The 27,384-nt window shown below is 40.3% G+C and overlaps 6 protein-coding genes across 10 annotated transcripts; 4 read left to right on the forward strand and 2 right to left on the reverse strand.

Annotated features, from left to right (window-relative positions):
* Positions 1–100: 100 nt before the first annotated feature.
* On the reverse strand, positions 101–4,364 carry LOC111600508 (serine/threonine-protein kinase PRP4 homolog). 2 transcript variants are annotated; one of them, XR_003944205.1, is made up of 10 exons: positions 4,159–4,364; positions 3,629–4,030; positions 2,512–3,571; positions 2,193–2,450; positions 1,871–2,103; positions 1,665–1,773; positions 1,068–1,604; positions 766–1,001; positions 307–353; positions 101–164 (listed from the first exon to the last, which is right to left on the reverse strand). XR_003944205.1 is itself a non-coding variant. In XM_023316636.2 (8 exons), the coding sequence occupies exons 1-8, from the start codon at positions 4,176–4,178 to the stop codon at positions 798–800; spliced, it is 2,823 nt and encodes a 940-aa protein (XP_023172404.2). In that variant the 5' UTR covers positions 4,179–4,364; the 3' UTR covers positions 513–797. The 2 variants fall into 2 exon arrangements, 1 of the variants encoding a protein (XP_023172404.2); XM_023316636.2 differs by lacking the exons at positions 101–164; positions 307–353 and having other exon boundaries at positions 513–1,001.
* An 89-nt stretch (positions 4,365–4,453) lies between these two features.
* LOC111600510 (2',5'-phosphodiesterase 12) lies at positions 4,454–6,571 on the forward strand. Its single transcript, XM_023316638.2, has one exon. It carries the CDS (start codon positions 4,617–4,619, stop codon positions 6,453–6,455), a length of 1,839 nt encoding a protein of 612 aa, XP_023172406.1. The 5' UTR covers positions 4,454–4,616; the 3' UTR covers positions 6,456–6,571.
* Positions 6,572–6,615: 44 nt separating this feature from the next.
* On the reverse strand, positions 6,616–7,783 carry LOC111600515 (THO complex protein 7). Its single transcript, XM_023316644.2, has 3 exons — positions 7,686–7,783; positions 7,503–7,626; positions 6,616–7,445 (listed from the first exon to the last, which is right to left on the reverse strand). Exons 1-3 carry the CDS (start codon positions 7,693–7,695, stop codon positions 6,758–6,760), a joined length of 822 nt encoding a protein of 273 aa, XP_023172412.1. The 5' UTR covers positions 7,696–7,783; the 3' UTR covers positions 6,616–6,757.
* Positions 7,784–7,820: 37 nt separating this feature from the next.
* LOC111600517 (U6 snRNA-associated Sm-like protein LSm5) lies at positions 7,821–8,364 on the forward strand. Its single transcript, XM_023316645.2, has 3 exons — positions 7,821–7,974; positions 8,034–8,230; positions 8,294–8,364. The coding sequence occupies exons 1-3, from the start codon at positions 7,926–7,928 to the stop codon at positions 8,321–8,323; spliced, it is 276 nt and encodes a 91-aa protein (XP_023172413.1). The 5' UTR covers positions 7,821–7,925; the 3' UTR covers positions 8,324–8,364.
* A 593-nt stretch (positions 8,365–8,957) lies between these two features.
* On the forward strand, positions 8,958–14,101 carry LOC111600485. The gene is made up of 3 exons (XM_023316611.2): positions 8,958–9,287; positions 11,376–11,741; positions 11,804–14,101. Exons 1-3 carry the CDS (start codon positions 9,063–9,065, stop codon positions 13,682–13,684), a joined length of 2,472 nt encoding a protein of 823 aa, XP_023172379.2. The 5' UTR covers positions 8,958–9,062; the 3' UTR covers positions 13,685–14,101.
* An 848-nt stretch (positions 14,102–14,949) lies between these two features.
* On the forward strand, positions 14,950–25,678 carry LOC111600462 (protein SCAI). Of its 4 annotated transcripts, none has more exons than XM_023316564.2 (10): positions 14,950–15,649; positions 21,023–21,166; positions 21,251–21,436; positions 21,981–22,211; positions 22,272–22,394; positions 23,655–23,798; positions 23,855–24,174; positions 24,233–24,487; positions 24,912–25,115; positions 25,175–25,678. In XM_023316564.2, the coding sequence occupies exons 2-10, from the start codon at positions 21,069–21,071 to the stop codon at positions 25,417–25,419; spliced, it is 1,806 nt and encodes a 601-aa protein (XP_023172332.1). In that variant the 5' UTR covers positions 14,950–15,649; positions 21,023–21,068; the 3' UTR covers positions 25,420–25,678. The 4 variants fall into 4 exon arrangements, with proteins under 4 accessions (XP_023172332.1, XP_023172334.1, XP_023172333.1 ...); XM_023316566.2 differs by having other exon boundaries at positions 23,670–23,798; XM_023316565.2 differs by having other exon boundaries at positions 21,254–21,436.
* The last annotated feature ends 1,706 nt before the right edge of the window (positions 25,679–27,384 follow it).

Below are 27,384 nucleotides of genomic sequence, written 5' to 3' on the forward strand. Positions count from 1 at the left end.
TCACCTCCTGGTTTATCTATTATAATAGAAACAAAACACGAGAAAGAGAAAGAAATGTTTCTCAGTATGCAACGCGGTTTCAAAAGAAAACACAACTTACGCCCGGACGTGGAATTGTGTCAAAGTATCAAGACGCGCAGTTTCCACAATTTCGGCCGATTTAGCTGCAAAGTTCAAAGAAAACAAACAGCATTAAAACTGAGAGTTTAAAGTAAACCAAATCGGGGTTGGTGAAAATAATATAGAAAGTAGGCCCATTAAAATATTTTTTTTTAACTAATTGTGAGCCCAAAAATAAATTATTACCAGTTGTGCAGCCCGATTCCATTTCTTTATAGATCAGCAGAGGTCCACTGAAATGGTATTAAATATTAATAATAGTTTCTGATAGAGAGGCAACTGCAGCTAGATGTTATATATGTATATACCATACTATATAATTGCGAGTCTGTGTGTGTGTCTGTATGTGTGTGTAGTAACTGAAGTACATGCATATACATACATATATAATGTATTACTTAGTTTTATATATATATTAAGTTCGTGTAAGCGCGCACACACAAATAACAATTCGGCCGAACCACTGAACATTATGTACATATGTTTATAATCAACATAATCAAGATATATACGAATATATATAGATAGATAGATAGTAGATAGTCTATTTTATATCTGAGTGTGTAGTTTTTGTAGCTCGGGTGATGATAACTCGATAAAATTGTTCTAACGTAATTTCTTATAGTCTACAAATAATTGAATTACGTTTATTGTGTCTCTCTCTGTGTTGTACGGATCTACATTTTCTCCTGTATAAAGGGGTGCATTAGCGCCTGATTTAGCGATATACGTTTGCCAGGATCCAAGGCAAACATATTCTCCAGCAGGTCTTTAAGCTGCGTCACCTTACGATGCTGATCGTCGGGTAAATTTTGATCAGCAATTAGTTCCTGTTGCAAATTGCGGGATGGTTTCACCACAGGCATGACGACTATCTTTTCCTGAAAAATCAAATATTGCCATCAAAATTTGACAAGTTACTCTTATTTGTATATCTCTACACTTACCCTCTCTGTTAACTTGTCTATTTCGTGATAGAGAAAATTGCAGCTCTGATCGAAATGCTGTTCTCTGAATTGTCCCTTACGCACAATCCGATTGGGTATCTTTCCTTTTACATCCATAAAGAATTTAAGCATTTGATTGTTGCTCTTGCCACTGAACAATATCTTGCCTGTATACAGCTCGTAGATCGTGCAACCGGCTGACCAAGTATCAATGCCGTAGTCATAAGGTATGCCCATTATTATTTCAGGTGCTCGATAGAAACGAGATACCAAATAAGGCGTTATTTCGTTTTCGCTGATGCCCGAGGCAGATCCAAAATCGCACAGCTTCAGTATTAAATTATTCTCATTGACCAAAATATTATCGGGCTTGATGTCCGCATGTAGTATACCCGTCTTCTTCAGCAGTTTAAGAGCAAGGAACAGTTGCTGAGTATAGCTGCGCACCGCTTTAATGTGCAGACCAACATTTTTGCCATATTTCTTGAGAACCTCGCGCAAATTCATGGCAAGGGGCTCAAATACCATGCAAAGATGCTAGGAAGAGAGTTCATAGAGTTACTAATTGATTTTCGAGAATATAGCGAAAGACCTCACCTGCTTGTGGAAAAAGTGCCGATATAAACGCAGGCAATGAAAACGATCGTCAGGATCCGCATCGTTGAGTTTCTTAAGGATTTCCAACTCTCGCAGACCTGTCTTATGCCTGTCATAGGGTATTAAAGAAATATATTATAATCCATTGGTGACATCGACATCAGCAAATAATGCAGTTTTAATTTACTTTTACTGATTGCACTTACATGATCTCATTGTTGCGAATAATCTTAATGGCCACATTGGCTGAGCCACGCGCCTGATCCCTGCTACGCACCACATTGCTGAACACGCCTTGTCCTGTGTAGCCGCTGACGAGGTAACGATTGTCCAGCACCTCGCCAATGCGCACACGATAATAACCCTCCGCATCGTCCCAATTGTCAGTTAGTGCGGGATTTTCAATTTGATGCTTGTTGTGCACAATCGTACTGGGTGACTATAAATAGAGAGAATGAGACAAGCTAACTTTTAGTAACTTTCTATTTAAGCAGTTTCGTGCTCGACATTTACAAGCCTGCGACTCACATCGAAATTTGAATCAACATCCTGATCGGCAAACATGTCCCAGTCGTTGCGTTTCTCTTTAACTGTACTGTTCTTCGAAGCATTTGCGTCGAAAGCTTCGGGTTTAGCAGGTGGCTTTTCTTCTTGCTCAATCGTGGGCGAATGCTGCATCCGCTCGGGCTTTGAGGAGACGGGTGAAATACTTCTCGATTCATACGAATTTGACTTGCGAGGCGTTGGGCTTGTTGTACGCGACTCCTCCTCCGTGGTGCCTAGTTTCTAAGAACGAAAGGGCGAAAGCATTTGTAATAGGGACTACATTTATTTACGTTTGATTTACCTTGACCAGCTCCTCACGTTGCTTGCGACGCATCTCAATGATACGTTCCTCATCATCTTCATCCTCGTTGATGTCAATGTCCAGACTGGCTTCCTCGTCGCTGCTCTCTTTGTCGTGCATTTTCTGACCTTCGCTTAAAGAGCCTTTATAACGATCGCGATCGGCTGCGCCCACACCATTGCCGGAGCTGCGTGCTCCACGTCCAGACCCGGTGCCACGTTCACCGCCACGATCCTGCTCAAGCTGACGTTCGCGCTCACGTCTTCTATCCGACTCAAACTTACTGCGACTGTGGGAACGTGGACGTTGCCAGCGATCGCGATCGCGATCGCGATCGCGTTCACGTTCACGTTCACGCTCGCGCTGCCTACCTCCACGCTCTGGCTGCTGCTGTCGATTATCTCTCTCTGGTCGTCTCTCACGATCACGACTTTGTTCGCGTCTCTCTCGCTGCTTGTCGCGATTGATCTCCTGCCTCAGATCCTCCATATTCCTATTGTATTCTTGGTGATGGCGTCTCTGGTGTTGTTGTTGCTGCTGGTCACTGCGACGGCGAGGCGTGCGACTACGTTGATCGCGTACCGCACGTCGATCACGCGAGTCTCGCTGCTGTTGTGGCCGACTTCTTTGCGGGATTGTGGGCGATGCTTGTCGTCTTCGCTTCTCTGGTGTGGGCGAGGGCGTGCGCTGACTACCACTAGAATCATCCAATAATATAACATCGGGTTCGTTTGAGTTATTGATGTTAGACTGTTTATTATTAGCATGTTTACTAGTTGCAGTTGCCAGCTGCAGTGCTGCAGACTGCGAATTCGGCCTGCGCTTCGGCGCCTCAATAGCTGCCACAATGGGTTGCTGCTGCTGTTGTTGTTGTGGCTGCTGCTGCTGCAGTTGACGCTTGAGTTGCAACGAATTGGAGCGAGTCTCATCGCCTTCAGTGTCCGACATGTAGGCACCCAAGCGTGCCTGCAGTAACGCCTTTTGTCGCATCAATTCCTCCAAATTGAGCTCATCCTCAAGCTTGTCAGGCATCAACACAGGACTGGCTATGTCAATGGGGCTAGAATACATATTATCGATAAGCTATGTGTTACATTTATATATCTTCAATACATACACTTCGCTCTCACTACCAGAAGTGGCAACCTCGAGCACAGGCAACACCTTATTCTGTATGGTCTTTGTGATCTCTTCGACCAAACTGCATGGATCTGTATTTGGTTTGATAATACGAAAGTCCGCGCCATTTGGCGTCAGTTTTGTACCACGCTCTCGACTGGCCTGCATCAGCTCTGTGAATTTGCTACTCAGACCTTGAGAGACAATATTGTTGCGTAGGAGCTGCTGCTTGTCGGATGCATTAGAGGATTCACTTTGTCGATGATGGCGCTTTTTTGATTTCTTGTGCTTCTTGTGGACCTTTTCGCTGGTGCTTGTCTTTTTGTGTTTCTTATGTTTTTTAGACTTTTTATGCTTGGCATGGCGCTCTTCAGCCTCGCTGTTGTCGCTGGAGTCGTAACTGGTCGAAAAAAAGTAAATTAATATACATACACACAACACAAATTTCTCACACACACACAAACAGGCACAGCACACATAACCTCACAAAGCTTTGCTTAATATTTCAATTTTATATTTATCAGTTACCTTTTGTCATCACTCGTCATTGTATAAAATGGATTGTTGCTTGGGGCATGCACTGCTACTAGTTTTTCGTTAAAAATTCAACTTTTTTTTAAGTTTTGGCGTGCAATTTTATATTTGCATTCGACTTGTATCCAAACGTTTGCTACAAGTTCGCGACCACTCAACTGAACAAATGAACTAATGAACTAGTGCTGCATGTTAACAGATATTTAACAGCATCCCATTAAAAAATTTGTAATCGATAGTTGCGAACAACCTGACTTTAATTATGATTTATATATATTTTTACAGTTTAAAAGGGGTTTAATTTTTTTATCTTTTTGGCAGAAAAATATCTTAAATAAACAATAGTTCCGTTAAATTCAATGTCTTTGAATTGACTATTTTGTTAAAAGTTGTGTTCAATTTTACCGTCTTAACATTTTTATGTTAACTTAACAGACTGCAGCACGCCGGCAATGATTGGAAAGTTTATTAATTTTTGTTCGCCACACTCGACGTATTATCAACAATTGCGAGCGACTGCACTTTCGACTTCTTTACGTAGCTTACGGCCTCACAGCACCGCCGTCGACATGGACAAAGTTTATTTGCGCAATGCACAAAACACAGATGAGCTTCATATTACATTTCGCTATGCCAATCAGGCGCTCAAATTGGACCGCAGCTTTAACTTTTGTCGACGAATGGACGAGCGTGTGGATGAAGCGCTCATACGCATACGCAACAATGTAGAAAAAGAGCTTACCAAAAAAAGTAAGAAGAAAGCAAAAGGAGCAGCAACAGTCGAGACTCCGTTGCCTGCCAATCCCAACGAGATTATTGTGGAGTTCCGTCGAGATGGCTCGGACGAGCGTATTTTGGGCGTTACTTTTGAAGAGCTGTTGAAGAACTTGGAAGATGGATTAAAGTTGCGTATTCAGGAAACTAACTTTGATGTGTTACTCAATCAACCATGGATTGACTCAGTACAATTGCCCAGCTCGATACTGGCGGGTTTTCCTGTTTATCCATTAAAGCTTGAGCTAGAGTTTGCCAGCCGGGAGCATAGTACAGCTGAATGGTATAGGGCAGTAAAGCCAGCAAATGGAATATTTAATGAGCAGGTCAACTGGGAGCGTTGCGCAGAAGGATTAATCTATCAAACCTCTTCCTCAGATATTGACCATCATTTAAAGCTGGTGATTAGGCCAGGCAACGAGCAGGGTCTCCTTGGTCCAGCTACGGAATGCATAAGTAAATTGCCCGTACAGCCCGGCCCAAGCGACTGTCCATTTGAGCAGAGGCATCAATATACAAAACAACCGCTGAGCGGTCCCAATGATATTCGAGTGGTCAGCTACAATCTGTTGGCCGATCTTTATGCGGATGGAGATTATGCGCGTAAGACACTGTTTCCATATTGTGCAGCTAATGCACTTAAAATCGACTATCGTAAGCAGCTGTTCATTAAGGAGTTGCTGGGCTATAATGCAGATCTAATATGCCTTCAGGAGGTGGACTTAAAGATCTTTGAACATGATCTAAAGCACGTACTGCACAGCTTTAGTGGCATCATGACGCCCAAGGGAACCTGCGCTGAAGGTGTTGCTCTATTCTATCGAATTTCGAGGTTTGAATTGCTGAAAAACTATGTTTTGCATCTTGGTGATAATATAAGCACGCTGCCCGTCTTTACGCCACTGTGGAACAGAATCAAGCACAATGAGCAGCTGGCCAAGCGCATCTGCGAAAGATCCACCACGTTGCAGTTGTCGTTGCTGCAGTTAAAGGAGACTGGTCGCTATGTTCTGGTGGCCAATACCCATCTCTACTTTCATCCAGATGCGGATCATATACGATTGCTCCAGATCGGTTTCTCGCTCATCTTCGTGGAGCACATCTACAAACAAGTCATAAAGGAGCGTAATATTAGCTCACAAAATATTGGTTTAATATTTTGTGGTGATTTTAATAGCGTACCGGAATGCGGCATCTATAAGCTGATGACGGAGCAATTTGTGGGCAGTGATTTTGTGGATTGGAGCAGCAATGAAGAGCAAGCTGTCAAAGACGTGGAGCTTCGACAGCCTTTCCTAATGAACTCCGCCTGTGGCACTCCGCTTTATACTAACTATACAACGTTATTTGCGGCCTGCTTGGATTATATATTCTATCAAAGCGACAGTTTTGATCTACTGCAATCTGTGCCGCTGCCCACGCTGGAACAGTTGAGCGAGAATGAGGCTATACCATCCATTAAGTTTCCTTCAGATCATGTGGCTCTCATTGCGGACCTCGCATTTAAATCTCGATAATTGCAAGATATACATATGTTTAGAGCTACATAAACTGTCGAAAGTGTCGATTTGGTTGTTATAATAGATTATGATTTCTGTTACCTTTTTTAAAACAATAAACTTAAAGAGTTAAACACGCGTCCTTTATAAACCGTTAAAAGGTGAATTTCTTTGTTAACCGAATTAACTCAAACAGTTCTCTAAAACTTATGATGGAATCGTCGCTAGTATCGGTTAAGATATCGTGTAGAACCCTTATCGACAACTATAGGTTTATATATAATGTAAATACATTATCTTAAAATAATTTGTACTGTCGCTTAGCTGGCCACTGCAACATCCACGTCGTGGTCATCCTTCTCAATGCTCAGCTCCAGTACTGCATCTTCGTCCACAGACATGGTAATGGGTTCCTTCGAGCTTTCTGTTGAGGCAGAGTTTTCCTTCGATTTTCCGCGATTGCTATCGAATTTTGTGGTAACTATGTTATTTAATTCATCATCGTCATCGTCACTGACTTCCATGATGCCATTATTATCATTCGATTCGGAGGCGGCTTCGCTTTCGCTTGAGGATGAGGACCCGGAGCTGTTTTCTTCCTCCAGTTGTTGCTCTAGCTCGTGTATGGTGTACATAAGCAGAGTGAAATCGTTGCGTCGCTTCTGAAATTTGTGCTCCATCTTTAGCTTCTTTTGCGTTAGCTTGTCGATCTCCTTCTTAATAACTTCAATTTGTTTTTCTGTGTCCTTGCGATCGGGCTGTTCCTCAATTAGTGAGGCAAGCAAATCGTATTCCATTTTATTCTTGCGTATTTCCTTTGCTATAATAAGTTCCTTTTTGCTTGCCTCGATTTCCTCCTTGGCAACTTCGATGCTCTCCTGATGCTTTTCAGCTAATTTTGAGTAGTTGTCCTGCTCTTCTTTGATCATTTTTAACGTTTGAACATTTTTTAATGCAGCAAATTGACATTGCGCTAGCTGTGCCATCAACCGATCGTACATGATTTGACTGAAATTTAAATATGATATTAATATTTAGCGTTTAATTGTTGATAATAAATTCTACTTGGTCTCCTGTGAATCGTTTTTGGAGTTGGCCCACTTGAGGAACTGTTTTAAAAGCATGTTTAGCCTGCGATCTTCGCCTGTGCCATCGCCATCAATCAGCAAGCGCTGCTTAATAATCTCCTCTGCATGGAAAAACATTTGCATTTATATAGTTTACTTTTATAAACAAAAAATAAGTTACCGTCGTTCATTGCTGCGTTTTTATTTATTTTACCACACACAAAACACCGGCTGCTTTTTCACCTACAGCTACGTTTTCAAAAGTTATCGATGCTTGAGATTCACCACATGTATGTTATCGTTATTTAGGATAGTCAATGTTCGTTCATTTGTTATCGCAGCAATTTGCATTAAACGATACTTAATAGCACTGCATACGTTTTGTTGTTTCAATTTAGTTTATTAACTGAAATTCACAAAAATGACTGCTGTGCCGCCGCCCGCTAACATATCCACACTTATGCCATTGGGTAAGTAACAAAATACTTGCATTGTTTAATAAATAAAACGTGTAACATGTTGCCGGCAGAACTGGTGGACAAATGCATCGGCTCGCGGATTCACATCATCATGAAAAACGACAAGGAAATGGTGGGCACCCTTTTGGGCTTTGATGATTTTGTCAACATGTTACTGGACGATGTCACAGAGTACGAAAATACGCCCGATGGACGCCGCATAACAAAGCTCGATCAGATACTACTAAATGGCAACAATATTACAATGGTAAGTGCTGATGCGGACAACAGCTAAGAATGAATATATTAATGTTTTCTCTACTCGTTGCAGTTGGTTCCTGGTGGCGAGTTGGCTGAATAGCAATATATTGCACCATGTACATTTATAATAAACATAACTAAAAAAAAACAATTTCGAGTGTTTCATTCGGTCAGTATAGATAGTGATGCCATCTTCTGCCGCTGCTGCTGCTGTTATCTACTCCAAGTGGCAACTCTTAATAAACAAATAAAAAGGAAGCTGAGTACTTCATTTGATTATTCTAGAGAGTGCTGCCAGCTGCTTGGAATCAACCTTCTCATTGGTCAGCTCAAATGTCGGTCCTAGCTCCTGCTACTTTTCTGCTCTGACTAGGTGGCAACTCTGCGCATGCGCATTTCAATTTGAGCGCGCGTTATTTCTACTGCCTTCTATATGCAACATGAACGGCTGACAGTCAACATGTGCCATAAATATAAGTACTAACGGTAATATTCTGGTTGCACGTACTCCCCATTGGCCGCTGCCACATTCAGTACGGCACCAAGCTCGAACGGAAGTGGAACAAACGAAGCGGAAACACACACGACAAACGAATATGAAAAAAGTTTCTTTTCAACAAAACAAATAGTAGCGCAGCATTTATGACTAATTGCAATTGTAGCGTGGTCGGTGATTGAAGCGAGCTGTTGCGCAGATGTATATTAATATTTATACCTCGATTATTATTTATAAAACGCGATATATTTTGTGTAACTTTTGTCGGTATCTGTTGTCGGATTTTTTCTTTTCGGCTGCCAAGCACAATGATTGAGTGTATAAATCAATAGACAAAGAAACCATGAACAGCATGAGCCGCCAGAGCATTGCGTCGGCGGCAACAACAGCTGCCGCCGTCTCCATGTCCGTCTCGAATGCCACCTCGGTGGGCTCACTTATAGCAGCCGCCGCTAGCAGCCAGCAACCAACGGCTTCCCACTATGTGAATGGAACGGGCAGTTTGGGTCGTCTAAAGTACCATCACAAGAGTCTCGATGCCAGTGACGAGGAGCTTGAGTATGCACAGGTAATGTAACTAATATGCATTAAATCAAAAGTCGCCATAGTACAAAGTTATCATCATCATCATCATCCTCCTCCTGCCAGCTGGCTGCTTATTGAGTCATAATGTGTTGTCCTGCAGCTCAATTGAAATTGCCTTGCGGCGGGTGGTGAACATATCTCTTTCTCTTTCACACCCTTTCCATGCATATGTATATATGTGCTTGCCTTGGGGGTGGCTTTTGCCTTTGGTGTGGGTCGAGCTGGGGTTGAAAGCCGCCTCAGCTGTTTAACCTTTAGTCCGTTTCCATAGCCAAAGCTTACGCTTGGCCAAGCAAAGAGCACGCCAAGCACAGCGGCTCAAATCAATTTTCAATAATTTGATGTTATGGAAATAGCTGACCAAAGCGCTGCGCCTTTTCTGTTCATCTTCCCTCACTACTCTTTTCTGTTCCAGCTCTGCTCCTACGCACTCCTCTGCGTCCCTCTGCACTTTCTTCCCTCTTGCATCTTTTATCCTCTATAGTCTATCGTCTATCCTCATATCATCCCTTCTCCCACCCACTCCTCCATCAATCTTTCTTTACTTCTCCCTCCCTCTCTGCTCATTTCTCCACTCTATTCCGCTCCACTCCCACTTCTGTCGCCTGTTCCTGCTTTACCCACACTCCTGAGCTCACAAAATTAATTCAATTATGTTTTTTTATGAGATTTTTGTGTTATGCTTAATGAAGCCCAAAGCGGAACTGTTTGTTACGGATAGACCTTTTTGCTATATCATATGTTGCTGTAGCACAAAATATATTTTTTCTTCTGCATTTTCTTTGCTTTAAGCTTAAAGTGTTTTTGCCTGTTTCTTCATTCTACTTTACGTTTAAATGGAATTTCATTTCGTCTATTACATTAAATATTTATAAATCAAATACCTTTAGTGTGCGGTTCAAATAGTAGTCTAAAGTCGTATAGAATGTAGTAGATGATATTGTATAATATTTAGAATATTAAGTTGTCTGGTAACTAGTTTGAAAGATGGCGATAACTAGCCAGGCCAGATAAGCCACACAATAGTTCAGTCTTTCGATGAACGCCTCCTAAAGGTATTCAAAATGAGCTCAGACACATTTATCTTAGAAAAAAGCAAAGGTAAAATATCCTACACCCATCGTACATCGAACATATATCAATATAAAAAAAAGCTAAGCTCTAATACAAGCATTGACCAGGCTTTTCTGCTATATACGCCCTATTGCCACCCACTGTTTACAGGGTATGAATAGTAGTTTACACCTGGGGATCATCATCATCTATGGCCAGCCACAAATGTGGCACAACGAATGCCCGCAAGCGCTGCCACAGCCAAATGATGTTTGCCCAGCTGTCACGGCTTTTAACAAAAAAGTATTTCATGAATATGGTATGAGGATGGGTTCCTTCTGGCTAACACTTTCACTGAGCTTTAGACGGGTCAAACGGGGAGGCAGAGATAGGATTTGAAACAATGGCAGGCAAACAAGACGCCCACAGACAGCACAGTTAAATAGACAGCGACTGGGCCTTTCATTAAAGCTTTATTGCCAAGGGAAGCGAGAGGCGAGCGCAATAGACATCTTTATAAATATATATATATATATATATATAGAAAGACAGAGATAGGAAGCGAAAGTATTAGGACATTTGTTAGGCCATAAATGGCTTAGTTCCTTGCCTTTTAAAGCGCTTTGAAATGAAAATAAGAAACAGCAAGAGCTAAGGGTTAACGAGAATTCGGTTAAGCTGTATAAGTCAATTATATTTTTTAGTTATGATTTAAATTAATAATAATGAGGCTGATATGGGACTAGCAAGAGTTGGAAGTAGAAGAATTAAAAGAGGAATTAAATTAAAATTAAAGAGGTATTAAAAGACTTGCTATGCACTATCTGAATCGTTTTGGACCTATATTGAAGCTAATAACCCGCTGAGCACTCGATAATATAATGCATAGATACCCACAATCTGGTACTCATTTATCCGATTCCATCTTTCTAGTCCTCTTTATAGTTTCGCCTCCGATGTCATGCACCTCTGATTTACAGTTTCCGAATATCTATATAACCTTTCCTTACATGCGCAGCTCTCGCGGTCCACGCACATCTTAGGCCGCTACAAGTCGGAGCGTCTGTTAGCCGGCTCCAAGCCGGACGAGGATCGGCGACGTCGCACGATCATTGTGGAGAAGAGAAACGATTCGTATGGCTTCACACTGCAAAGCTATGGCATCCACTACAAATGCGACGAGGAGCTGGAGATGATTACGTATGTGGATTATGTGGAATATGGTGGACCGGCTTATCGAGCTGGTATGCGAGAGGGCGACGTTATACTCTCCATCAATGGCAACGATATGGAGAAGGCGGATCATAAGACCATTGTGGAGTTCATCAAGAAATGCGACATGCGCATGCGTATGGTTGTGCTCTTCGAGGATTGTGTGCGGAAGGTGAGATTGAGTATGCCAAAGGCTGTAGATAATCCTCTAAAGAATCGCGTTCTTCTCTATAGGTTGATCTGCACATGCGCTATATACAGCTGCAGAGTTTGCTGCAGCAGAAGATGAACGAGCTGGAGCGTGTGCATCTGCGCGAGCGGGAGCTGCTGGAGGGCAAGTGGAAGACGCACAGCTTGCCGGCGAGGAAGAAAGCGAATGCGAATACCTCGCCGAGTGATGGAGAAGGCGTCTCTCCAACAGAGGCGAGTGTGAATGACCCAGGATTCTATAGACCCGCCTTGTCCACGGAGGATGTGGCTAATATAGCACTGAGACAGCAGCCCGTTATAATTCCTCCACCTGCACAGTTTATGCTCACGTATCACTACTTGGATCCTAGCTATCGGTATCGCTATGTGCTGCCAGGAGGAGGGGCAGCAGCAGCAGCTGGAGATCAGCACTATGTGCTGCAACGCACCGAATCATTGGATACGAATAGCTGCAGTCAGGTAACAGCCAACAGTCAGTACCACAGTGCGAGCGCAGGAGGAGGAGCAGGCGTTGGCGGAGTAGTTGGTGCAGTGAAGCCTCCTGCGCCGCCGCCGCGTACCTGCGAGAAGCACAAGCCACCATCCAAGGAGAAGACGAAGCATTGCCATGGCAATGGACACTCCTGCAATCCCTGCCTGGGCCACTTTCGCTGGAAGTCAGCGGAGAAGTCGCACAGCAACGGCGATAATGTTAGCCTGGACGCCTACGACCTGGCCAGCCCCTGCTGCGAGACACAGTGCGTGCCAAGGCGTCGTCATCGCCAGCACAAGGAGCACAAGCACAAGCATCGAGAGCGGGAGCGGGAGAAGGAAAAGGAGAAATTGGAGGCTAAAGAGAAGCAGGCAATCAAGACACATGCCTCACCTGGCGGTAATGTAACCAAGCCAGCTGCGTCCGTGGATCGACAGGCCAATCATCATCATCATCACCATCATCATCATCATCATCGACATGCACAAGAGCAGCAGCAGCAGCAGCACCAACAGCAGCAGCAACAGCAACAGCAGCCGCAGCACCAGCAACCGCATCATCACTATCATCAGCAGGCGCCTTCTCAAGCGGGCAGCGTTCGCTCTCGCTACTTTGATTTGGCCTCTGGATTAGCTAGCCATTGCAGTCTGCACTCCTGCACCTCTAGTGAGTTTGCTCCCGCTGACTCGGCGTCCTATACCACCTCCATTAGCACGGATACGCTATTCTGGGAGCCCAAAAGCGAGGCTGCACAGTCTTCCAGGCAGCACTCAACCAAGTCGAGGCAATCTTATGAACAGCATCCACAGCAGCAGCAGCAGCAGCAGCAACAGCAACAGCAACCCCAGCTCCATGGACATCATCATCATCATCCTCATTATCATGTAACAGCCACTCAAGTGCAGCCCTCACAGATCTATCCGAATACCATTGCCTATGTGCAAAAGCCCAAGTCCTGGGATAATCTAGCAACCAAGTCACTTGTCGGCCAAAGCTTTAACTATGGCTATTTGGATACAGTTGCCATGAAGCCTCCGGTCAAGCTGCAGATAGCACAACAACGGCATTCCATGCCTAGACGCAATCCATATGGCCGCTATTCCACCTATGGTGATGTAGAGAACTATGCGCCGCCTCCTACCGAATTTGTGGGTGAACTAACAACCACAACGACAACCACCATAACAGCCAAATCCACAGAGGAGCTCCTGGCAGCCTGCGATTGTCTGACACCGCAGCAACAGCAGGCGCTAAAAGCGGCGCAATATCAGCTCAGTCAGACACAGAAGCTATCTCATCAAAACTCCTGTCAGTTGGGCTACTATTCGCATCTGCCCAGGGCAACCAAGGATGTGGGCAGCTCCACAGGACAGCAGCCGCCATCAAACAATGGTTGCGACGTTGCCACCGTGTCGGAAGCAACGCGCTTGTAGAAATCATTTGACTAAGAACTCGTGCAACTAAACAATAACCGTCTTCATAAAAAGAAAGAAATGCACTCTACGAAGTCCAAAACAACATTTAAAACAGTTAAATGATCATGAAATCCTAAACACATTTCCATTTAAAGTCTTAACAGAGTGCATTACTATTGGGGGGTCTACACACGAAACATCGAAATATCGAAAATCATGCAGCCAAATTTTAATTAATTTAAATTTAAAAAAAACAAATGAAAACATATGCATATACCATTGGAGGCGACACACTTACAGGCTATATCGAGCCAACATCTAGTTCAACTAAGCAAAACCCGTCTTTCATGCAGCCATCCAACATAAATGCACTCCAACCAAAGTGTTTTATTCGTTAATAGTCTGGCAACGTTGGAATGCATTTATTTTTGGGGCAATTTCTACATCGAATCAAGTAGTAAAGAAACATTATGCAGCCAAATTTTAAACTATTTAAATTTTAAAGCAGTTGCAAAACATATACAAACAATATAAACATACATATGATATATGTAGCATGCAGTTTCTAATTGATTTTGGATTTATTTAAAGACTGACAGCTATGCGTAGTATATTTTAAAACAAAAAGTGCTTAAATCTATATAGTAAAAAAGTTACGATACATACATATTATGGAATACATATATAATTTTATGCAAGTAGCTATTGTTTTTAAACATACTGTAGATATCACTTAAATATATATACCTTATATTTATTACTAGTTATTATATAATGGAAAAGCTGAACAATGTAGTTTGAATCATTGTGATAGTGTGAAAAGGCAGATACTGATAAAAAGTAATGATTTTAGTGAACTATATATAGAAATATGGTTGATAAAATGGCGCTTTTAATGTAATGCAATTTGTAAATGTTATGGTACTTTATTTATATATATAATATAATAAAAATCATTGTGTGTTCATGTAGTATAACTCAAAAGGTATATAATTAGTGTTTTATTCCAATTTGATCGTGTCGTACCTTTAGTTGAATAACATATTTCGAATAATTCGCCGTTAGCCTCTCAGCTATGTTGGCAATGTTTCAGATAATTGAAAGTTGTCTGATCATCTATTTAATTCAAAACGAGTTTCAACTACCTGGCAGCTCTGTGGAGAGAATTTTTTCGAATACTTAACCGTTACTCTACACACGGCCAGCTGTTTTGGCAGTGCTTCAACCCTCAATTTGATTGTCAAAATACACGCCATCTGGCGTCTCGCGCGTGCACCAGCAAATGTCAGTTTTTTGGGCAAAAAAATCAATACCAACCCCAACCCCAAACCCGCTCGTTAAAAATGTAAATGCGAAAAATTCAATACTGTGCAGCCATACACGACGGTCGCAACGCGTTGCCACAAAAAAGTTAAAACAGAACTCGTGTTCGCAGAATCAAATTTCGAAATTCGCACACAATTTGCAATCGCAGTGCACGCAGCGTCAAAAAGAGAAAGAGAAAGAGTAAAATAGTAAAGTAGCAAAAGCAGCGAAAAGTGCGTGAAACGCGACCGGCAAAAAGGATACAAAAGGCCACAAAGCGAACAGTGAAAGTGACATGGAAGCAGCCCATTAGAGCAGTTCATAAAGTAGTTAACAAAAGAAAAAACACAAAACACACTCGCAATATGTTAGGTGTGGCTATGGAGCGCTGTTAGCGAGCTGCCGGCGCCAGCATCAACAGCAACAACAACAAACACGGCGCGGACTCGCAGTCGCGGTCGCAGTCGCAGCTGTAGAGCGAGACGGGGGCGAAGAGGGCGAGGAAGAAGAAGCGGAAGCGGCGAACGGAGCAGCGCGACGCGCCCAGCTTTAAGCGGCAGCAGTTGACAAACGGCAACGGCGACGGCGACGGCAACGGCTGCGCTGGCGGCTGCTGCTCAAGTTGTTGTTGTTGTTGGTGGCAGCGGCAGAGGCAGAGCCGAGTACAACAATGATAAGGTAGGTTACTTACTCTTTTACTGCCCGCTACCTCTGCCCCGGCCCTAACTCACGCCGTCAATAAAAATGCACTGCACTAAATTGCAAATGGCGCTCGATGTCAATTAAAGCGGGAGGGTTGTTCCGCAAAACTCCAAATTGCAAAGTAGTTAGCTAAATTGGTTAGCTGCTTTTATGGCTAAAAATGATGAATGTTTGGGGTTAGTCTAGCTACTTTTTAGGCTTTTCTTTGTGCTTGATTGCTGTTGTTGTTTCACCAAATTTTATAATTTTAGACTTGTTGGCTAAGGTTAACGCTTAACAATATAGGCTTGGTAGTGTTGGATATGAAAGGCCTTTAATTTTATTAGCCAAAATGGAATTCATTCGTTAAACTAGCTTACCTTTTTTGTGTTCTATAATAGATCATTTAATATACCAGAACTGTCATTTAAATTTGATATTTTGGCTTATCGTCAACTTTAGCATATAGCCACAACTTTCCACTTTATGTTAAGCTCAATAAGTTAACTTAGCATTTTTTCTTCGTGTTGATTTTAATTGGCGTTTGAGTTTTTTGGAAGTATTGCCAACTTTTGTTGATGCGGCTGCGGGCAACGTAATTTAATCAATTCGATAAATACAGATTTGACAACTAATTTCAACTGCCTCCAGTCATAGAGCCAAACAAAGTGCCCAATGAGCTTTGAAAGTTTTGCTACTATTTTTTTTTGGCTACTCAACAGACATGAAGCCGCAACCAGAACATCGCCGTAGAGGAATGGTACAGTGGAAGCCCGATAAATGCTAAACTTGTTAGCTTAAATAGATACTTGATTGAAATAGAGCCTTGATTAATTGCGAATGTGGATTGGAGAGCGAAAGAGACAGAGAGAGAGAGAGAGAGAGAGAGAGAGAGAGAGAGAGAGAGAGAGAGAGAGAGAGAGAGAGAGAGAGAGAGAGAGAGAGAGAGAGAGAGAGAGAGAGAGAGAGAGAGAGAGAGAGAGAGAGAGAGAGAGAGAGTAAGAGTAAATGAATGCCGTGAAGAGATATTTTGATAATAAGCATCTCTCCGTTACAAGTGATCTATATACATACAGTAAAAGCTCGCTTGAGAAGAATGATAAAGATTGTGAAAGCAGCAGGAAATAGCAAGAAACTTTGAGCATTTTATTTATTCTTAACACACGATCAATATACATATGTACAGTATAAGCTCGCTTAAGCGAACAATAGTGTTGAAGGAGTAGAGTAGTGATTGGCAAGTGATCAACATATGTACAGTCAACGCTTGTTTCGATGAGCTGCGAAGGTTGACAGAGTATAAAACAATAGTTTTTTGAAAATTGTTAACCCTGGGTAATTGTTAGTTCAATAGAGTGTTTACTGTCATTATAGCTGTCATCAAAAATGCACTATTTGCATGCACACATACACACACACATATATATATATATATATATATTCACGATAAATTGTGCTCAATGCTGGCATTTTGTGGAGGCCTCTGAACTTGATAATTTTGCTGCGGATGCAAATGACAACATCATTATCAGTGTCAAAATGCCATTAAGTGTGTGTGGGTGTGTGTGGTATACAATGCCTTTGAAGGATTACACACACACACATAGATATGCATACACATAACAAACAAAAAAGAGGAAGAAGTATTGAAAATGAAAAGGAGAAGCAGAGTGAAAGAAATGTGCTGCTTTGTCAAATATGGCAGAGAGCATGGAGTAGCAGCGAGTAATATTTGCCAGAGTGCTGGCGGGCATTGAAAACACACGCGCACACACACACATACATGCTAGCACACACATGACTCTGACTGTGACTGTGACTGTGTGTGTGTGTGTTTGTGCCGCTTGGCAGTTAGTCAAAAAGCGTCTAGCGTTGAGCGCCAAAGTGCGTTGCATACTTTTTAGCGCGCTTTGTTTGACTCGAATTGGGATTTTCCCCGAGCAGCAGCAGCAACAACAACAACAACAACAACTAGTTAAAACAGCCAGCAGTATGTGTGCGTATGTGAGCAAGTTAGAGAGAGAGACTAGAAGGCAGGCATAGCTTTATTTTATATATTTTTTTCTTGCCACGTTGACAACATGCAGTTGGCTTTGCCAGGCGACAAAAATGTCCTTGACCATTTGCACTATTGCGTAGAGCAATAAATATAAAATTTCAATGGCAGCCTTTGACAAACAGCTTAAACTGAAAGTCAGCTTAAATTGAAAGTCAAAAATCGTTTGTGGGTAATTTAAGGCATTAATAAAGCTTAAGCTAAGCTTAAAGACTTGCGGCCTTACATATCTGATTCTATTTTATATTTATATGCAGCATGTTTAGACTTAGCTCTCTTATTCTCTTTCTAGCCAAAATGTCTCAAAGCTAAGCTTTTCATAATAGTTTTAGAAGTCTTCGAAAACTAGACCTAAGAACTTGTTCTTATATTACTATACCTATACCTATAATTTACCAAAAGATATATATATGATCTAAATTTATGGTACTGCAGTTCCAAAGCTTTTAAGTTTTCTTAGCTATTCCATTTTTGGTACCAAATTCCTAAGGTTTTAAAGTTGTCTCAGTTTTTTTCTTTTGTCTACTGATAATAAGGTCTCAAACATACAGTTGAGCCGCGCTAAGCCGATTTGTACTAGAATTTGTTCAAGCTTAAGTACTTCGTTTGATTTCATACCGTTTGCCTCAAATATAGTAAAAGACTTTCAACCTGAGAGAGTGAGCCCATTTGAGAGCTTATCAAAAATCTAAACTGCCTTCAAAATCTAAAATGAATTTGCTTTCGTTTGTTGGATGTTCTAGCTGCTGCACTCTTATATATATAAATATATATATAAATGTATGTGTGTGTTAATAAGCATTGGCATAGTGGCAACGACTTTGCTTAGTATTTGTGTTTTTTCATTTCCGGTTTCCACATGTTGACATGCTGCTGCTGCTGCTGCTGCTCCTACTCCAGCTGCTGTTAATGATGATGGTAATCATAATGAAGTCAGCAGCAGCTAGCACTCCGTGCGAGAGCCGTGAGTCAGCTTGTTAGTTTATCAGCTTTGTTTGGCACATCTCGCATCGCCCATCGCCCACCTCGCTCCCTTTCTTCTTGTCCACGCTGCGTATGCGTAATTTTCATATTATGTAATTTGCACTTGTTAAATGGACTCTTAATTTGATTAGGAGCCACCGTAAACATAAAGTGCCACATTTTCTTATGCTCAGCTTGACTAAAAACCATATTTATGTCGCTGGCAGCCGCTGCTGCTGCTGCTGCTGCTGCTGCTGCTCCTTCTCCTCTTCTCCTGCTGCTGCTCCTTCTGCTTGTCCATCTCCTGCTTCATCTCTTTCTCATCTCAGTTGTGACTGCTGCTGATGAGCTCATATTGAACGTTTTTCCTTTTTTTCTTCTTTTTTTTTTGTGCCAGCGACCTAGTTTGGCTCAACCAAAATCAATGTGGTCGCCGCGGCGCCATTTGCACTGCCGACCCTTTTGCTCTGCTGATTCTCTTTTATCCAGCTACCCGCTCCCTCCCCCACTTCGGCCATTCCTTTCCAGCATTTAATCATCATTTTTTCTTCATTTTCCACAAACATTTTCTTTGGATAGTTTCCATACCCTGCACACGTTCAATCATTGCCAAGCGGCAGCGTTTAATTGAAAAACAATTGAAGAGAAATTTCACATTTCATTAGGAAAGTCTAAATAATTTAAAGGAAATTTAACATAGTATTTTACTAATATATATCGTTAATTTATCTTAATCAACTATTTAAATTAAAGTTTTTAATAAAGAGATTTAAATTGATTTTAATTGAAAATTTATTTTTAAATGGAAAAGTTTTTGTGGCAGAATTTTTGAGATCTTTAAAAGGAGCTAACAGAGCTTTATGTAGTTTCCTATACGTCTAGCCATAAGACAGCCCTTTCTTTTTTGAACTATTCAAACTATAATAAAATTTGTCTAGTCGGGCTCATGGCATAGGAGAAGTTTTAGATCATTTAAATTATTTACACTATTATAGGTAGAACGTAGTTGCATATTCTGTATTATTTTATTTATTTATAAATAGTTTGGCTTAATAAGAAAAATATATAAAAATTGTGGACATGTTTGTTAAGTTAAGTCAAGTTAGTAGACTGCTACTTCTATAAGTTAATCAGTTAGAGATCATGAGAGAAATTTAGTTTTAGATCATGTATGCACACAAAACCAATTTTCAATAACCATTTTCACTAAATCTTCGAATTGTTATTATAAGCGCATGGTATCTGCTAGTCGATCATATCCATCAGTCAGCTAGTGCTTGCTCAGTTGCTTTCAATTTGACTTAGTCACCTGGTCGGGCGTTATTAATTGAGCTTTTGCTGCATTGCTGCCCGATGGCAGCATCGATTGTCTCTCTGGGTCCAGCTGTAGCTCTGCCTCCCTCCCGCCGCTTAAAATTGAAATTTTAATTAAACTCGAATTGAGCTGCTGCTCAGCTTTTAAATTTGTTGCATCATCCAAATTAGCTGCGACGGACTCACATTTAATCGAAATTACATTAAGATTCCATTTTCGTATATATTATTTATATATGGACATATTCTTTGTGACATAAAAATTAAAAATTTAAATTATAATAATGCGCAGACGAACCAAATGCCCATTAAGCATACGCCGCATTGCCATTTATTGTATTTTCCGAATATTGCCGATGACATTCACATCAACATCATTATAATGGTGTAGACATTGAGTGAATGGGGTGTATTAGTTTTAATGATAAGTATTTAACGAGTGGAAGGTGCACTAGATTAGGAATATATCTATATTGGCTGAGGCTACAAAAAGAAGAAAAGAAAAACTAAATGAATAATAGAAGAAAGTAGACTAGGATTAAGTAAATGAAATCAATGGGAACGAGCATAAGAAAGAGACAGAGACAGAGAGTGAGAAGAAGAAAGACGATGAGAATGAGAATGAGAATGAGAGCCATAATGAGAATGAGAACAATTAAGAGCAGCTTAAAGAAAAAACAATTATACAAAAGAAAAGTAGATAAATCTTAAATGATTTTAGTCTATGTCATTTTCTAGGGTATTCCCACTTCGATCAGCCTGTAGGTCGACCTCACTTATACTTAGCATCTTGATAATCGTTATGGCAGGCTCAATGAGCGGCCGAGTGAATCTGAAGTGGGCAGCGCTGGCTGAGCGTCTATGACATATAGATGTGAGTAGATAGAAAGAAAGATATATAAATATTATAGATAGGTACGTAAGCTGCACAGATAAAAGTGAATTGGCTGCTTCAGTTTGTTTATGAACGACCTCTGTGGTGCATCGAGAGCACACGTTTGCTTTATTTACTGAACAGATATGTATTCCTATTCCAGCACATCCAGTTTGCAGACATAACATTTTGGGGCGGCAGAGAACGGCATGGTGAAAATGGAGTCCACTGAGGAACAGGATAGAAAGCTTGTTTTGGAGTTTTGCCATTTGCTCGAGAAATCCAAGCAGCTCTTCAATGGGCTCAGGTAACATGATTAATCAGATATATATATCTAGTTATATCATAGATTTATATTTATATGGGTATTGATGTTGTTTCTATATTCAAGTAGAGATCTGCCGCAGTATGGACATCGTCAGTGGCAGGCGTATTTTGGACGCACCTTCGACGTATACACAAAACTCTGGAAGTTTCAGCAACAACATCGCTTGGTCCTCGACTCCAAATATGGACTGAAACGTTGGCAAATTGGCGAAATAGCTAGCAAAATCGGACAGCTTTATTATCACTATTAGTGAGTATTTTGAGTGCTTTCACGCTCTGTATGCACCTGAGTGTGCTCTATATGGACTAGCCTGCCTAGGTATATATCATATTGAAACTTGGTATGGATCATATATAACGAAATCATACATATCGTATAGCTATCAGGGATGTTGCATAAATTTAGTTCCTTATTTCTTATAAAAGAACTTAAGTCAATAGCACACAGGTTTTAGATCATGTATGAAAAACTTCTGGGTCCTAAGAAATGCTCCAATTCAACTATGATTTTAATTTAGCATACCCAAATATGAGCTAAGCCCAATAGCAACATTATATAGTTACAATGTCAATTACAATTATATCGCATAGCTGTCATAGATATAATACGTTTTAAATCTTGTATGTAGAACACACGAAACATTAAGTTTTAGATCATGTATGAGAAACGTGCGTTTCGTGTGGCCCATCGAAACATGATTTAGCTTTTCCTAAAAATTAATATAGCTAACACCACAAATAACACTTAGAAATAGAGTTTCTGTAATATCAATCCATGTCTGTCTTTAATATAGTTTAAGAACGAGCGAAACGAACTACCTGAATGAGGCGTATCAGTTCTATGCGGCCATACGTGGACGTGCCTATTACTCGCGCGCTGCCAAGGAGGATCGGCCGGATTTGATGGTGAAGAAATTGCGATATTATGCACGGTTCATAGTCGTCTGTCTGCTGCTCAAGAAGATGAAGCTGGTGCGCGAGCTGGTCACGGAGCTGGAGAAACAAATACAGGAGTACACGAACACGTAAACTTGCCTGCCGAATGCAATTGCTGATCGCATTCAAACTTTTCATTCCACTTTCAGCTACGAGCCGGAAGATCATTTGGAATGGTCCCTGGTCCTGGAGGAGATCAAGGGCTTCATCAAGGCGGAGGCAGCGGTCGCTGTGCTCCATGCCGACTCCAATCCCATCATCCTGTCGCACAGGTGAGTCGTTGGCGCAATCCTTCTTACCATACAGCAAACACTTTGCCCGTGCTTTCGTCGGCGGAGTAGGAGTATGGAGAGCTTGTGGGGTTGAATATATCTATCTATCTATCTATCTATCTATCTATCTATACAATGGGTTCTATGGGCTCTCTGTTTGGTTTGTTTTTGTTTTTTGTAAGCGTAGGTATACGAGTTTTGCTTCAGTTCTGTTGCTATCAATTATTTCATTTTATTGTGCTTATCACAGAAGACTTGAAAACACCAAAGAAACACTCACTGTTCTCATTCATCACGCACTTTTCCATTCAGTTTCTCCCCCTCAATTCAATCACACATACACACACACTCCCTCCACACACATACATATATCAGCTGAGAATATATTAACAAAATAATTTAAACTTTTTTAAACAAAATGTCTGAATTATACATTACACATATAGAATAGTCTTAAAGCATTAAAAAAAAAAAAAAAAAAAATATATATATATATATATATATATATATATATATATAAATATATATACATATAATTTGTAATCTGTCAGTATAACTTTCGGAAATTTAATCTTATATTTCATACGCGTACTATAACTTCTTTGATCTAAAATGTTTTGAACCTGTCTTAAGTCTGCAACAGCTCTTTGTTGATCTGTCTTTGTCAATGTAAAGTTCTTTTTAGTCATCATAAAATTTCTAGACTAAATTTATGTCTTCTAAATAGTTAGGATCTACTTTTAATTAGTTATATTTAATGTTTCCAAAAATCTACTTCATACTAGATAAGATCTAAAACTTGAAGCTAGTTCTTAGTTGTTATATCAGCTTTAGTACAACGTTCATAAGACAACATAGAACTAGCTAAGTCTTGTATATATATTTTATTACCAAGTTCTGCACTAAGCCTTAAAAAAGATTTTGAATATCATATTCTATAATATAGTTCAGTTACTTCAGATCTGTACATCTCACAGAAGTTCTAGCTTCACTTGAACTGACTTAAAGTCAACTTTTTCTATACTATGTCTTAACTTCTTGCTGGTATGATACACACACATACAGCCACACACACACACATCTTTTTATCAGTTCATATGTTCTCCTCCTTTACCCTCACACCACTCCCACGCACCCGCGCCTCTATTCCTACCCATATATATCACCTCATTAGTGCGCCACATTCTCAATTCTTCTGTGAAAGCACGGGCCACCGCAATTTGATTGTGGACCAGCGCAACTACATTGACTGATGGTTAGTGGTTCCGGTTCTAGGTTATCGCCGCTGACGACGCCGCCGTGCGAGAGATCGCCGCACATGACGCTCAGCCTGCAGGAGATACTGATTGTTGGCTCCGCCTGTGAGCAGGCCAAGTTCTCAGAGCTCACAATGGACATGTTTAGGTGAGTGCAGTCGAATCTCTATTGGGGAATTAGTAACTGATTTAATTTGGTTTTAGAATGCTGCAAACGCTGGAACGTGAGCCCACGGAATCGGCAACGAATCCGCTTAGCATGTCACACGGCCTGCATGGGCACGATGCGAGTCCGGCGGCCAGTCGCATACCACCATATGGAGTGCCCGGCTCCAAAGGCTACATGGAGAATGGCCGTCGGGACAGTCGAGACAATCCACATAAATATCTACTATACAAGCCATCGATTAGCCAGCTGCTGGTGTTCCTTGCCAGCGGCTTTAAGGAACTACCATTGGGCGGTGCCCTACTCCTGTACATGTCAGCGGACGGCTGTTTCTCCACCACCAAGCATCCCGAGGACTGTGAGTAGCAGCAAATATGCCTGAAGAGTCGCTCGACTAATCTAAGGATCTTTTATAGATGGCTATGAGCTGGGCGGCTTGGGCACAAGTGTGAAGCGTGATAGCGTCGATGGCGGTGGCTTGTCGTGTCGTGGGAAGTCCTACAAGGAGAACCATTGTCTCTATCCGGGCGATCTTTATCCGTTCACGCGTCGGCCCATGTTCATAATCATCGATTCGGATAATTCGTTTGTCTTTCAGCATATTCCCCGCTACTTTGGACAGCCGCTGGTTATTCTAATGTCGCCGCAAGATGTGCCGCCCGCTTTTCAAGGTAGGCCTAGACAAGGCGCCATTGACTTGAAGGGGTTTTGTAGTGTATAATTGATGAACTGGTGATAAGGCTAGGGTTACATAGACAGAGGTCTTGTTACTTATTTTAATAAGTAAAACTAGTCAGAATTATATACGCTTAGAAAAGTTATATTTAGTCTGATGAATGGATGTGAACGTAGCTTTGAACTCCAAGCAGAGAGTTCAGTACTTGCAGAGCTTCTTTCTAAAGCTGACTGTGAGTTCTGTATCCTGTCTTTAGTAAGACATTTGTCTTTAATAAGACTTCTTGTGTACCCCAGTCACTATATAGTCTCTACATATGTCTTCTGTCTGGAGAACTTGTCACGGCCTTCGCTCTTATTTTCCTTGTGCACCATACACCCTATACAAACTATAGCTCAAATGAATTACTTTACTTGCAGCTGATGTACAGCACCATGGTTCGTTGTTTACATTGTTCCTGCACTCCCCGCTCACAGCGCTCTGCTACATTTGTAATGTGGGAGATGTGCCCATTCATCATTGGGAACGCTGTCAGACCTATGTGGATCGTTTCATAACCGAAGCCTCGCGTCTGGTTACGCGCTGTCGCATCGATGAGATCGAACAGGGCATAGGCTTTATAGGTAAGTTAATATATAGTAAATATTGCAAATATGTGTATAATTCTATATTCTCTCCATAGACTCCTCGTATGTTCAGTTCTTTGGCGACGATTTTCTGCGCACACTCATTTTACGTTTCGTGTTCTGTGATGTGGTGCTGCGTTTGCATCGCGGCTTTCGCGGTAGGCATATGCGACCGCGCTGCGAACCACAGCTGCCGGCTAACGAACTGCTCGAGCATCCCTCGCTATCGCACATCATTTTCCAGCTGGCATCGGCGCTTGATGTGCGCAACCATTTCTCGGAGGGGCCCGAGTGCGACTGATGACTTTTTTTGGCCGTAGTCTTAGCTCTAGTCATAATGATAATTTTCTACATGATGCAGCAGCAGCAGCTGCAGCAACAGCTGCTGCAGCTATTCAATCTCTACTGCCTGAACCGACAGTTCTCGTTGTTCCATTATCTGTACAATATATATTCGCTGGCAGCGAGCTGGTCTGTTAGCTGAAACTAGCTGCAGAAGTTCTCCAATGTCAGGCTATTCAATTTTTATAACATACCAGATACGATATATCATATATATACATATATATGTATATATATATATATATTATACGCGAAATATATTATAATAATAATCAAGTAGCTAGTTTTCTTATATAGTGCGTCGCGCAATGGAATGGTCCAATGTTAGTTGCTTAGCATATACATTATAATAATATTAAAGAAATATAAAAAATATACAATAAATAATAAAACGCAGCAAGAAACAAAAACAAAAAGAAATGTAAACCTAACAAACGAAAACTGCCAAAGAGAAGTTGAAAATGGAATCAAACTTTGTTTGAACGAACACAGCAAACGATTCTTAAGTCAAGTAAATAAAACAGAAAAACAAACAACAATTTTCGTAAGCAGCATTAAACATTTAGCTTTTATACAACAAATTAGAGAGCAGAACAAAAACAAATAAATTACATTTAAATTGAAATCTATAAACACGACACACTATATAAGAGAAATGCGTTCTTTTTTTTACTGTACACGACGCTTAATATAAATAAATTATAAATGATATAAATAACGAATACAAATAATAATTATAAATGATATTGTACGTATGTAATATTGCATATAGGTATTATTATGATTACAAGATGACTGAAAGTTACTGTTTCAAAAAAAAAAAAGCAAAAAAGTTAGCAAAAATAATAAATACTTATACATATATGTATTATATATATATATATATATATATATATATATATATATATATACATATATGGTATATATTTAAGCTAAACACAAAATAATAAATAAATATATACAAGAAAATATATTTTGCGTATGTTACAGCGGAAAATTACAACCCAGCAAAAAGTAAAAGAAAAACATTTTATACAAAAATTATAGAAAACAAATCACATTTCATATGAGCAAGCCCTATATCATATCGCAGTGTTCCAAAGATTCAAAAATTCTTGGTTTTGAATAATGTTAACGAAAAATGCTCGATTCTATAACACAATATATATATATATATAATGTATACAATATTTCATATATGAAAAATAAAACTAAAAACAAATATTTGACAGAACCCAAAAAAGCTAATAAAAAAATATTTTTATAGTTTAATTAAAAATGTTCAAAATTTTATTGCAAACAAAATTTAAAAATCTAAATTTCTCTTTCTCTCTCTCTGTCTTATAAACAATAATAAAAAAATCAAGCGAGTCCTTATTTATTTCTCCCTTAAATAATACTCTTAACAAATTGTATAGACTTTTTAACAGAAAATTGTTTTCAACTTTTGTATATACATAAAACAAACATGTAATTAATTAATTTAGAAAAAGAAAAGAAATTATATGAAAAGTAAATATATTATAAAAAAATGCTCTTGAACCAAATGATAACAAGTATTGCTAGCGCATTATCATTTCCCTTAATATTAGATTTTGTACATTTGAAAATTGCATTTACATAAGCAACAAACGAAGAAAAACTGCAACAAACAAAAAAGCATTAAGAAAATAACAAAATAATATACAAATTAATTCATGATTAATCAGCAACATTAGCCACACGATAAGCGATACAAACGAATCCCACAAAGAATACATTCAAGCATTATCATAAGCGAATTGTTTAACATACACACACAATCACACACACTATCAAACCGTAAACAACAAAAGATAACAACAAATTTAGCAAAGCCACAAGAAAAAACAAAAAATATACAAAAAAAATATTATGAAAGTATGGAAAGTCTGGAGAGTGTATG

The sequence above is a fragment of the Drosophila hydei genome, unplaced genomic scaffold, assembly GCF_003285905.1.
Source record: "Drosophila hydei strain 15085-1641.00,03,60 unplaced genomic scaffold, DhydRS2 tig00000283-arrow-arrow-pilon, whole genome shotgun sequence".
In the NCBI taxonomy this organism is placed as follows: Eukaryota; Metazoa; Arthropoda; class Insecta; order Diptera; family Drosophilidae; genus Drosophila; species Drosophila hydei.